The sequence below is a fragment of the Centrocercus urophasianus genome, unplaced genomic scaffold (assembly GCF_019232065.1).
Source record: "Centrocercus urophasianus isolate 14NV4802_14NV808 unplaced genomic scaffold, USGS_Curo_1.0 seq_15, whole genome shotgun sequence".
Taxonomy (NCBI): Eukaryota; Metazoa; Chordata; class Aves; order Galliformes; family Phasianidae; genus Centrocercus; species Centrocercus urophasianus.
This window is the reverse complement of record NW_024884697.1, coordinates 43,293,716-43,306,257: the sequence shown is the minus strand read 5'-3', so window position 1 is coordinate 43,306,257 and position 12,542 is coordinate 43,293,716. Positions and strand designations below refer to the sequence as shown.

Sequence of the window (12,542 nt, the reverse complement as noted above, 5' to 3'; positions counted from 1 at the left end):
TCTTGAAGATCTCATCTGTAAGTAGTTTATTACTCCTAAATGTTAATTGCCTTAAAAGCTTGAAAAGCCTTTTATTTAGAGGCAGAAAAACTCAAAGATATGCTGATACAGATGCATTCATTATGGGTTTGGGTCTGGGTCTGTTTAGCCTTGAGAAAAGAAGACTGATAGGGGACCTGATCCAGGTCTATAAGTATCTGAGGTGTGGGGAGCGGAATGGCGAGGCCAGACTGTTTTCAGTGGTGAGTGGAGACAGGACGAGGGGAAACGGCGGGAAACTGCAGCATAGGAAGTTCCGCACAAATGTGCTCAAGAACTTCTTTACAGTGAGGTGACGGAGCACTGGAACAGGCTGCCCAGGGAGGTGGTGGAGTCTCCTTCTCTGGAGATGTTCAAGACCTGCCTGGATGCCTACCTGTGCGACCTGCTATAGGGAACCTGCTTTGGCAAGGTGTTGGACTCGATGATCTCTGGAGGTCCCTTCCAACCCCTACAATTCTGTGATTCTGTGATTGTGTATTTAAAAACTTCTGTCTTGCACAGGTTTTAACTCAACATAATGGGAAGTATCTTTTATAGTACTTCCTTGTTTATTCCTTCAGTGAGAATCATGCTCTTCCTTGATTGTCACTCCATCAGGCTTCTGACAGCTGTCTCAGAAGTATTCTTTTACACTTCATCTATATTATACATGTGGTATTGAAAATGTGTATGTAGAATAAACCAATCCAGAAAAAAAAAGATTAGAATGTAATGAAGCAGTTTATACTGACCCAAAATACATGGTTTTCCCTATAGTCCAGTCACCTACTCAGTGTAATGTCAAGCAGAACGCATTTGTTCTGCTCCTTTCTCCATATGTGCTGCTTGTAAAGTTGATGTGACCTGTATTATAGCTGCTGGTCTGGACTTTTGCTGTGTTCTCCTAGTTAAATAATATGCAGTGTAAGGAGTGCTATTATGTTGTGCTGATAAACATCAAATGGCTGTTCATAAAGGTGCAGTTAATAGTAAGCTTGCATGATAATCTTTCGTTTCTTTGGTTCCAGGTGCTTGCTTTTGTTCAGCTTTAAAAATGCACCTGTGAAAAGCCATTGAGTTCTCTCAGTCAGAGTGTGCCGGAGCTCTGACTCAGTGTAGGCATGCCCTTATCTAGTGGGCAACCTCACGGATTTCCAGTGGGGACTTTCAGTTCAAATACTCCTGTAAAAGGGAAGTTGTTACCCAAGCAGAAAGTACATTTTTAATCAAATCTTAGATTTCCTTGCCAGGCCTTGTGCCAGCTTGATCTTACTGATGCGGATGTGTACTGACAAAAATGAGTTCATGGGATTTCAAAAAGCAGGTTCTATCTATCAGTGTTTTGCATGCATTCTGTTGTCTTCCTTTGCTTGCAGATACAGTAGTTAAGCTTTCAGTTTTGCTGGCACAGATTTAGTATAACTTTGTTTCAGGTATTTTGCTGCTTTTATGTTATAATGTTACATGTTTTGTCCTCTGATGGCTTCATTGGCCACGTTCGAATTTTACTAATCAGAAGTCCTGTCACATGTCTGTGACTGAGCTCAAGAAAAGACAACCACAGTTGTTTCTAACAGAGTGTCAATACCACGGATTTTAACACTGATTGTACCTTTTTTTGTTACTTAGTGAGCCTTGTTTCGGTAACTTCAAGGCAAGCTGTAGTCTGGATCCTCTTTTCCTTAGTGTTTTATATTGCAGCCATTGTTCATTTTAAAGCATAGCATGTGAAGGGAACCCACAGCATGGAACTGTTGGGGAGCAGAACTTCTGCAAGCTTTCTTCTGCAAATTTAGGAGGAAGGAGGGAGAGGACTCTTTGAAAGCAGACTTTCAAGAATAACTTGGAAGAAAAGTAACATGGGCAGATGTGGTTACAGAGTGTACATGCCCAACATATTCAAAAAAGACCATTTAAGCTAAACTAGAATAATATGTAGAGACACATAACACTACTTAGTGGGGAGATCTTGTTCCTGGCTTACATTTCTGTCCCTGCTACATGCAAGAGCTCTGAAGAGATCCTCTTTTTCTTAAGCAGTTGCCACAACGCTGCTTGTTTTGCCTATTGTACTCAAGGCTACCAAGAGGGAGCCACCAAGACCTGAGACTCAGATTTCCTCACAGGATACAAACAATGTAACTTCAGAGCTTACCCAAGAGTGTCTTCTCTTTATGCCCACTTTTGACATATTTGAGATGGAAAGCTTCCCAGGTACATCTGTGATGCCCACTTGGGCATGCCTCAGTCTCCCTTCTGTGCAGGAACCCAGATGGTAGGACCCAAAACCATTCCAGCTCATTTACCATCACCTGAGACAGCATCACCAGCTAGGTATTGTGTTGTTTCTTTGGATTGTAAATGGTTGTACAGAACACAGTAAGCACTTTTTAAAAAAAAAATTTAAATTATTTTTTAGTGTATTAATAAATGTAAATAGCAAAGGAGTATGGAAGAAGAGAAGGTAGGTAAAGTCCTACTTCAGAAATCAGGTATTTTGATTGGACATTAATTCAGTAATTTTAGATTCTGTGGCAAAAACATATGCATTCAAATTGACAATCATCTCCACACCTGTATGCACACCTGTAATCAGCTTTTGTAAAGCCCTTAAACATCAGTGTGAGATTTTCTTGTGCCAATGTTCAAATGATACTGCTATCAGAGTATGTCATCTGCCTGTAGGCAGTAATCAGGGCTGTGTCTGTACACAGATCAGATTTGCTTCTCAGGTGTGTTTGTGCACAACGTGGATGTGTTATCAAGCAAGGAAATAAAGTCATACATCTGTTCTGACCTGGACAGGCTGCAGAAGTGGGCCCATGTGAACCTAAGAGGTTCAGTAAGGCCAAGAGCAGGGTGCTGCACTTGGGTCAGGGCAATCCCAGGTGTTTATACAAACGGAGGGAAGATCTCCTTGAGAGCAACCCTACAGAGAAGGACTTGGTGTTCCTGGTGGATGAGAAGCTGGACATGAGCCAGCAGTGTGCGCTTGCAGCCCAGAAGGCCAACTGTGTTCTGGGCTGCATTAAAAAAGGGGTGGGCAGCAGGGAGAGGGAGGTGATTGTCCCCATCTACTCAGCTCTTGTGAGCCCCCATCTGCAGCACTGCGTCCAGGTCTGGGGCCCCCAGTACAAGAAAGACATGGAGCTCTTGGAACGAGTCCAGAGGAGGGCACTAAGATGATCAGAGGGCTGGAGCAGCTCTCCTGTGAGGAAAGGCTGAGGGAAGTGGGCTTGTTTAGCTTGGAGAAGAGAAGGCTCCAGGGAGACCTCATTGTGGCCTTGCAGTCCTTGAAGGGAGAGTACAAACAGGAGGGGAAATGGCTGTTTACAAGGGTGGATGGTGGTAGGACAAGGGGGAATGGTCTTAAACTGAGACAAGGGAGGTTTAGGTTAGATATTAGGAGGAAGTTTTTCACTCAGAGGGTGGTGACACACTGGAACAGGTTGCCCAAGGAGGCTGTGGATCCCCATCCCTGGAGGCATTCAAGGCCAGGCTGGATGTGGCTCTGGGCAGCCTGGTCTGCTGGTTGGCAACCCTGCACATAGCAGGGGGTTGAAACCAGATGATAGTTGTGGTCCTTTTCAACCCAGGCCATTCTATGATTCTGTGATTCTCATTCTGACATCCATGAGTAATGTTAGCACTCATGCCTCGGTCTTCACAGAAATCACTGCCCCATATCAAGGGTACTCAGAATGGTACCAAATGAATGTGAGTGCTTTCTCTCAAGTATTTGGAGGTTGTTTTCTCAAATTATATTGAATAGCCTAACTGTAACTGATTACTTGCAGAAGCTTATTCCTTCTGCTTGTGCTTCTTAGAAGCAAAAATCTCCAAAATTTACACATGCAGTAGTTGTTTTTAACAGCAGTCTGATCTTTATATGCTTAAAATGCTCATGCCAGCACTCTCAGTAAACATCACTTAAGAGATCTCAAAGGACAAACTGTGATTCAGCAGCAGCACAATCAGTATGTCAAAACTGTGAATTTGTTGGCAACTAGTGTGAATAGGATCTGCTGCTAATTTTATTGCTTCAAAGACTGTATAACTTGGAGTTTTCAGTAATTTTACTTGGTTGAGTGTCAGGAAAAGTATATTACTGTCTTATGTTTTCCAAGTCTGCTTATTTGAAACAGATTTCTAACTACAGGTTTCAGGTATGCAGGTTCCTCCTAAATTAGAAACTGTGAGTAACTATCTCTAAGATGAAGTTTTCTTGTTTTATTTTTTCTTGATTTTACAGGGCATTTGATACTCTTGCAAAAGCATTAAATCCTGGAGAGAGTGCAGCGTGCCAGAACTCTGAAAGTGTTGAGGCCAACGTGCAGCTTGGAGGTGGAGAAACAAGCATGAATATCGTTGAAATAGAGGGGCCGCTACTCAGTGATGCACACGTAGCATTCAGGGTACTTAATACTTTTTTATCCTTGGCTATTTCTAACCGTTTTAACATCGTAAGACAAATTAATGATCTGATTAAGTCATCTTTTGAATTTCTCTGAAGGGTAGCTATTCAGGTATTGCCATTCATTGCTGATGAATGCATGGCTTTTTGTTCGCTAGTTGGCTGTATGCTTGGGAGAATCGGCAGCTCTCCTCACCATTTCTATAGCACGGCTTATTTTACTGCCTCTTACCTTAAAAATATGGTTTGCATTAAACTGAAGTTTTGTGGATGCCCCGTCCCTGGAGGTGTTCAAGGCCAGGCTGGATGGGGCCCTGGGCAGCCTAGTCTAGTATTAGACACTGAGGTCAGAGGGCCTGCATTCAGCAGGGGGGTTGGAGCTTGATGATCCTTGGGGTCCCTCCCAACCCAAGCCATTCTGTGATTCATACGATTCTAGGATTAAACACATTTTGGTCTCTCATATTTCCAATGCAAATGTCAGTTTTGTTTTGTTTTAAATTCTGTTACAAACTGATTTCTGAGGATAAAATTTGGGGTCGAATCCCTCTTCAGATCTGCAAGTGAAAGTGGTGGTGGTGTTCTGTTTGTATTTTCTACATACTTTGCTATATGCTCTGAGCTACTTTGTTGTAATTGTGCAGCTGTTCTTCTACAGCTTCTGTACAGATTGTCTTAAATATTTTATTTCAGATTCTTCATCTCCAGGTGTTCCAGACATAAATCCTTATCTAAGTTAAGATTAAAAATTTTTCACTGTTTTGGTTGCTTTGTAGTCTCATTAGGGTATCACAGTGTGGCTAGTAAGGAGCAAAAAAAGCATTTGTTCTATTTTATTTTGGGATTATCTCATGGTTAATGAAAAAAATGTTAATTTTTTTCCCTTCAATCCTGGAAATGATTTTTCTTATTATGTTTCATACAAAGAAAGCAAAACAACTGACTTGCACTTTTTTTTTGTTTTGTGCCAGCTCACCATGCCTTCTCCTATGCCCGAATATCTTAACGTTCACTATATCTGTGAGACTGCCTCCAGGTTGCTTTTCCTGTCCATGCACTGGGCACGTTCCATTCCATCTTTCCAAGCTTTAGGGTAGGTGTTCAATTACTCTATTTGCTCATGTTGAGATTACACGCTTTTTAATTTGTTATTTGCACTGCCATCTTTGAGGACTTTTTAAAATATAAACCAGCTTAACAAAACTGTTGTATTGATCTTAAACACAAAGGTAAGTTCACTCAATCAAAATGATTCCCAGCTTCATTTCAAATCAAATACTTGGTTGAGTTTGGAAGAAAAAAGTAGATTCATAATGATCAAATGCCTGCTCACTGCCCTTCTTTAATAAATTTGCAGTAAGTAGGACTTCCTGTCATTTTTTAATAGCACCCCCTGAACTTAAGATGTGTATCAGTCACCAAAGAGAAGCTCCTTTCTGGAGCTCCAAATATTGCTGTCTTTATAGGTGAGTTAGTAATAATTTTGCATTTAATAAACAATATGAACAACATGCTAAGTTAATCCTGAATTTTTGCTGAACCAAAGTTTAGTTGCAGAGGATTTTCCAAAAACAAATGGTTGCTATAGCCAGGAAGTAATTGTTATTCTTTTCTTTACAGTTTGTGCAGCACTCTCTTTTTATAAGCAGAATTTGGCATATCACTAAAAATTCTGAAGCTGTATGTGGTACTACTTTACTGATCATCATGAAAAAAGATCTCAAGACAGCATGAGGAAAAGTGATTTTTATTACTTTCAGAAACCAAGATGAAGACTGTCATCAAACTGGCTGTGTTACAATGCGATATACATCTATCAGCCATGATACAAAGGAGGCACAAAATCATCTGTAGATCAGGATGTTCAGTGTTCTTCTTTAGTTGAATATCAAAATAGCATCCGATGGTGGTAGCAAAGAGAATTCCTGTTTATAGTGAGGGATTGTCCCCTTTACCAGAGATCTTGGCAGAGCATGGATGATCTGTATTTACTGAAGTGCTTAAGCTAAATCATTCTACGTTGTTGAAAATAGTGTATTCTGTATAACTGAAACTTCTCTTTTGAAGGAGTCAAGTTCTGTAAAACTAAACAATGACAAGCGGAGAAAATTGGGTAAATATGATACTTCAGTACAAATTGCTGCTGCAGAACCTGAAAATGCTTAGCAAATTAACATGGTGAACTACATCACTGCACATGTTTTCAGGTTTTTTTGTAAGACAGGTATTGCAAAGCGGTGTTGTAACAGCACATAGTTTTTCTAAAAAATAAAAGCCACAAAAGATCAGTCTGTACAAAAGGATTTAACAGATAAATAAGCATAGAAAATCTGCTTTTTAAAAATATATATATATTACTTCCCTTCCCTTACTACTTGTATAAGCAAGGGGAAGAATAGGCTGCCACAACACCTGTGTTAATACTCTCCTGAGTGCTAGCACTTGCAGTCCTAGTCCACATCATGGGCAATGGTATTTTAAACACCATTTAGCCATTTTCCTTTTGAAGGGCTGAAAATCCTAACATTGTTTTTCAAGTGGAGATTTATTTGAAATTACTGATCCTTTTTAAAGTTCAGCACATTATGCACTGTATAATTCTAACTTTTAGAAGAGTTACTCACATTGTCACTTATAATAAGCAATTTAATCCTAGCATGCAAACAGAAAAGCTTTTGATGCAGGACTTCATTTTGGTACTGGCTGCAGTGGTTGAATCAGATCAGTGTTTTATAAAGTGTTCTTCAAATTGAAAAACTGTGTAAGAGCAAGTGAATGATGTCATTAAGTGCAATTATTGTGTTTTTCAATTCAATAGACAGGATAACAGCATATCATTAGTAAAAGCCTGCTGGAACGAACTTTTTACGCTTGGTCTTGCACAGTGCTCTCAAGTCATGAATGTGGCGACTATATTGGCTGCGTTTGTTAATCACCTTCACGACAGCTTACAGCAAGGTAAGGTGCTGACTGAGCACATCTGCAGACTTAGGGAATTCATGGGTTTGAAGAGTTGAACTGAGCAGAAGCTGGTCACTTATCTATCAGTAGTTAATGAAAATCTACCATTCGTGGAAGTTAACAAAATAATGAGAACACAGTGTGGTTTTTTAAATCATTTTATTTGTGTATGATATCTGATAGCATTCTAGTTCTGTTAGGATACGTCACTCAAAATAGGAGTCTTTCAGGCAACACCAACTTTAAGAACACAGGGGTACTGTGAATATGATTCCTCTCTGCCTAGGATGTGAAGGAGGACCCAGCCGTCCCTGCTATTTGTAGCTGTGAAACAGCAGCCAAACGCCTCCTTTGTGATACAACCCCTTTAAATAATTTGGCTTATGTTTATATGCAGGTTGCTCTGAAAGTAACGCCTCCTATTTATTTTGCATGAAAACTACAGCAGATACACAGAGCACAATTAAGTCATTAGACAGAGCAAATGCTCTGCTACAAGACTCTATTTTTCAACACAGTCACCACCATTAGCTGCACGATTTTGCCAGAGATGAACAAGAGTCTGCGTGCTGCACTTGTAGCAATCTGCATCGCTGTCCAGGACGTGGCTTGTCTGCCATGTTGCTGTCACCACTGCTGAAATGCATCACCTCACTGTGCTCACATCCACTAAAGGAACTCATGCAAATGTACACTGATCTACTCCATCAATGAATTAAGTACAGTACCCGACTCTTAGTTGTACAGCATAGATCTGCAATAGCATGGTATTGTTCTTTACTGACAAGTAACCTTTTCTTTCCTTTTTCATTCGGAGCTGTAGTCCACCTCTGATTATTGGAAATGTTAAGTGGCAGGAATTGTTGGTGTAAAGATAATTCAGTTCAGTGTATAGAGTTTGTAGGTGGCATAGATTTTCTGCTGTTTGAATGTACTTTAAGTGGTGAATGTTTTTAAAATTCCAACGTGACTACACTTTTGCATGCCTCTTGACTTTGGGGTTTATGTATTTTGTGTGTGTGTCAACTCAGACAAGCTGCCAACAGACAGAGGAAAACTAGTAATGGAGCACATCTTCAAACTGCAAGAGTTCTGTAACAGTATGGTGAAGCTTTGCCTAGATGGATATGAATATGCATATTTGAAAGCAATTGTACTCTTCAGTCCTGGTATGTAATCATTCTTAATGTAAAACTTTATTCTTTTTCTGTGACTATGGAGACTTGAGTGGTCAAAAGTTGGCTTAAAAATCCATATCTAAAATCTTTTGTCTTCCACAAAGGCATATTTTAGGTAAGTTGTTTTTTTTTTTTCCTCGTGTCCTTTTAAAGGCTTATAGAGAAAGGAAAAAGAGATGGAACTGCTTTAGAAAATAAGGAAGTAACATCAGATAAGTAGGCTGTGTGGGAACTGGGATGAGCATGCTCATCAAGTCTTCGGTTTTGAAAGTCAGGGCTTTGCTAAATGGACAAGATTCATGAGGTGACAAAGAAGTATCTGTATGTGTGTTATTTTTTTCCATATGATTTCTGTTTCATTCGATGCTGCTGCTATTACCTCTAGAATCTCTGCGTCCCTTGTTGAGGAACCCGGGAAGGTGTAATGGATGACACAGGACAGTAGGAAGAAGAGGGTTTCTCTTTTAATGAAAATAGTTGGATGATGATGATGCTTTTGCCTCTGCTATCTATTTATTACTTTTAAATGTATGTCTCCATTCTGGGGTACTACTTCTGAGGGCCTGGAGTTTAATTTTCAGAAGTATTGTTCCTATGCTTCCTGCTGAGGTGAATCCAAGTTATGCTTTTAATATATGACAACCTTTCCAAGCCTTGATTCTTGCATATAAAATCACAGTAACGTATGACCTCACTTCACATGAGTATTACGAAAATGAATATTAAACATAGCATTTCCTTTTGTTTTTGTTTTCTGGTCAGTATTTGCATAATGTCCTGTAAGTAAAGTTAACTGGCTATTCATGAGGCAGTGGTGCTAAAATAAAATGACTATTTTTTCCTTCTGAGTGATCAGTCCACACTGTGGAGGAGTAAAGGTTCTCTGGTTAAGACAGAAAAGGACTGAGTAGATTCCACGACAAATGCAGGCAGCCTGTAGAAAATGACAAAACTAAATTTCTTTTTCTGAAAACTGTAGAATTAACTTTTCAGTAAATGCATTCAGATATTCTGTCTTCATGCTGCAGGTCATAGATTTCATTCAGAATTTAGGAATTTAATATAAAAATGAGTATATTTTGATTAAAAAAAAAAAAAAAAAAAAGTAAACCTCAAGTATTTTTTGTATCACCAGGAATTTTTCACTGTTTGATTTAGCAGGTAAATATAGAGTTGTTCTATTTTGCATTAGGAAAGTTTAAAAGCATGAGCAGCTTCTCGTTGCTCTGTGTTTTCTAGATGCTGTTGTTCTGTGGAAAAGATCAGAATGTATTTTAAAAGCAGTGTGAGTCACAGTGTAGTCTGTCTGTTGTGTGGGATGTGGCAGAGAGCTGGATGGTCCCTGCCACTTCTGTACGTGTCTTAGGTCTGAGAAGAGCTGTCTTTTTCAGTTCAGTTGCAGTTCACCCTTTCCAAGAGAAATCAGTTGAGGTGAAAAAATCTTCTTGAACTGTGGCGCTTCAAAAGTATAAATTTTAAGCAAGTTTTCTGATATGTATATAAAAGAACACAAGTTATCTTTTCTTTAAGTGGTATCCTCAAAGAATATCCACATCTTCCAGAGAAAGTGTCAGCATCAGCACAAATACATGAAATTTGGCTAAGTGCATAACAAAACCTTATGTGTCTTCAGATTTTCCCCCTTTTTTGTTTTTTCCTTCTCTTTTTGATATTGCTCTTTTGGAAGACCTCTGAGATTAAAGACCTTCCTGCAAATGAGAAGCCTTTTAAGTAATGTCAGAACCCCCTATTAAAGATGAGAGATTCACAGAGGAGATCCCAGAGAGTTCTTTTGTTCTAAAATCTTTTCAGAAAAATCAGACCCTGAATATTTTCACTGTAGAGCATAACCTTGTTACCAGCCCTCGTGACTTGAAGAATTTTGCACGGTTTTGTGTTTGCTTCTGTAGTCCAGTGAAGCACAGGAACTATTTCAGTTTTCTGATAAGCAGTATCCACTATGGGTCTAATTTCATAGAATCATAGAATGGCCTGGGTGGAAAAGGACCACAGTGATCATCTAGTTTCAACCCCCCTGCTATGTGCAGGGTCGCCAATAATTTCAATATTAAGAGTGCTTGAAAATGTTTATGATTTTTCCTTCCTTCCTGCTAAGGATTGAATACACAGACTCAGAGGCTTCCTTAAGGTGAGGGGTAAGAAGGTGTCTGCTGCTTTAAATTTGGTAGGTCATGCTTGCAGGAGATTTAATTCACTGTTAAGCATTCCTTACCCCCAAAGCAGTCCTTTCGTGCCATTCCTATACTTGTAACTAGCACAGGTTCCTCCAGGAAACAATTGATAGCAGAATGTGTTGACCTGACTGAAGAAATCAATCCTGTTACAGACCTGAAAATATTTCCTTAGAGAGCTTACACCTTTAAAGCAACAATTATTTCTTTGGTCAGCCTAAAGTTAGCTTGTTTCCTTCCAAATTGCATTCAAGGATTGAAAAGGTAGGACAGATATTCTAGGAAAAGCCTGTATCAAGTCAGGTGACTGGACTGACTTTTCTGTAGGTCACGTGCTTTTATGATCACATTCCTGAGGATGTGCAGCTGCTTTAATGTTGGCATATTGACTCATAAGCCAATATTCTTGACAGTATACATGCAAGACATAAAAAACTTACAGCAGTGCCCTGAACAGAAGGGATATTCTGGTAATGATTTATAGGCAAGAAATTACAATTTCAGGGATTTTACTGCTCCGCTACAGGATGGGGCTGGACTGCACGTGCAGCAGTCCTGAGGTAAGAACATCTGCTTTGGTAGGCTCTGCTGCTGTGCCGTGTGCCATAGCTGGAGGTTGGAAGATTAATGAAAATCTTCTGTGCTGCTCCAGCTGCATGACTGTAGCAAGTCATGAATGCAAGGGAGTGCCTATGAGACTTGGCATCTGTATAGATTGCTACTAGCATGCTAGCAGTCTGCAAGAACTGGTTTGGAAGCAGACTTCTAGCATTTTCTGACATTGCTCTAGAAGCAACGTCATGCAGCAATATATGTTGCATGTCAACAATAACTCTTCAAAATCTCTTGCTTCCTTTGCTAACCTCCTGTCATCTGCATTGATTTTTTACAAATAACATCACTCAATTTGTCATGGTATTATGACAGTAAAATGTTTACATTAAGCCAGATGGAAAATAAAGATTAAACTGTGTAAAGGGGTCAGAATCACCAGATAATAATTTCCAATTGTGACTTGGCCATTAGATTAAATAACCCTTCATTCCTGCAAAATTTAGGAAACAAATAGTTCATAGCTTTTTTTTCCCTCCCTATGTGTATTTATCTTTTTTTTTTTTTTTTCCTCACAAATGCTAATTGTGCACACAGAATTTCAATAAATATCAATGCATTGGAACAGTACTGTTCTATGTGACACAGAGAACAGAGGTTTATTATCAGGAATGATGTAAACACTGCAAGCACTGCACATGTTTGAACTTTTCCAGTTGTCTGGTTGTTTTTATGAACAGTAAGGTAAAACATCAGCATAGAGGAAGAGAAATAAGGAGGTAAAGCAGCATTCTTCATTAAAACTGTTGGAGAACTGAAAGTTGCTGCTGCTATCAAATAATCATTTCAGCATGCTTACAAGTAGATAATTGGTACAGCTTTTAACACGTGTTGGTGTGACAGGTGTAACAATGTAGGGTGTCTTTCAGATCACCCAGGGCTGGAAAATGTGGTACAGATTGAGAAATTTCAAGAAAAGGCATACATGGAGTTCCAAGACTATGTAACAAAAGCATATCCAGATGATACTTACAGGTGCGTACGCTTTCGTGCTCACTTGATGGTTCTCTTTTCAAAGCATCAGTGATGCACTGATTTGCACAGTATTACTTAGAGTAAACACATATATTTTCTTCTTACCTTCTTAAAGCTTAGAAATGACTTTTAGAACACTTAAAATATTTAAGAGCTCATACATATTGTGATTATCGTTTACCTAATTAT

At 39.3% G+C, this 12,542-nt stretch overlaps 1 protein-coding gene across 7 annotated transcripts in view; it reads left to right on the top strand.

Moving 5' to 3' along the window:
* Positions 1-12,542, top strand: part of NR2C1 (nuclear receptor subfamily 2 group C member 1) — a 52,510-nt gene that overhangs the window by 33,449 nt on the left and 6,519 nt on the right. For all 7 annotated transcript variants that reach the window (XR_006168370.1, XR_006168369.1, XM_042816115.1 and 4 more), the window contains 5 exons: positions 4,274-4,436; positions 5,407-5,528; positions 7,254-7,393; positions 8,428-8,565; positions 12,248-12,353. Coding sequence is in view for 5 of the 7 variants with exons in the window: in XM_042816115.1 (XP_042672049.1) it covers positions 4,274-4,436; positions 5,407-5,528; positions 7,254-7,393; positions 8,428-8,565; positions 12,248-12,353 (669 nt within the window). In the remaining 2 variants the exon portion in view is untranslated. The remainder of the gene's footprint in view (positions 1-4,273; positions 4,437-5,406; positions 5,529-7,253; positions 7,394-8,427; positions 8,566-12,247; positions 12,354-12,542) is intronic.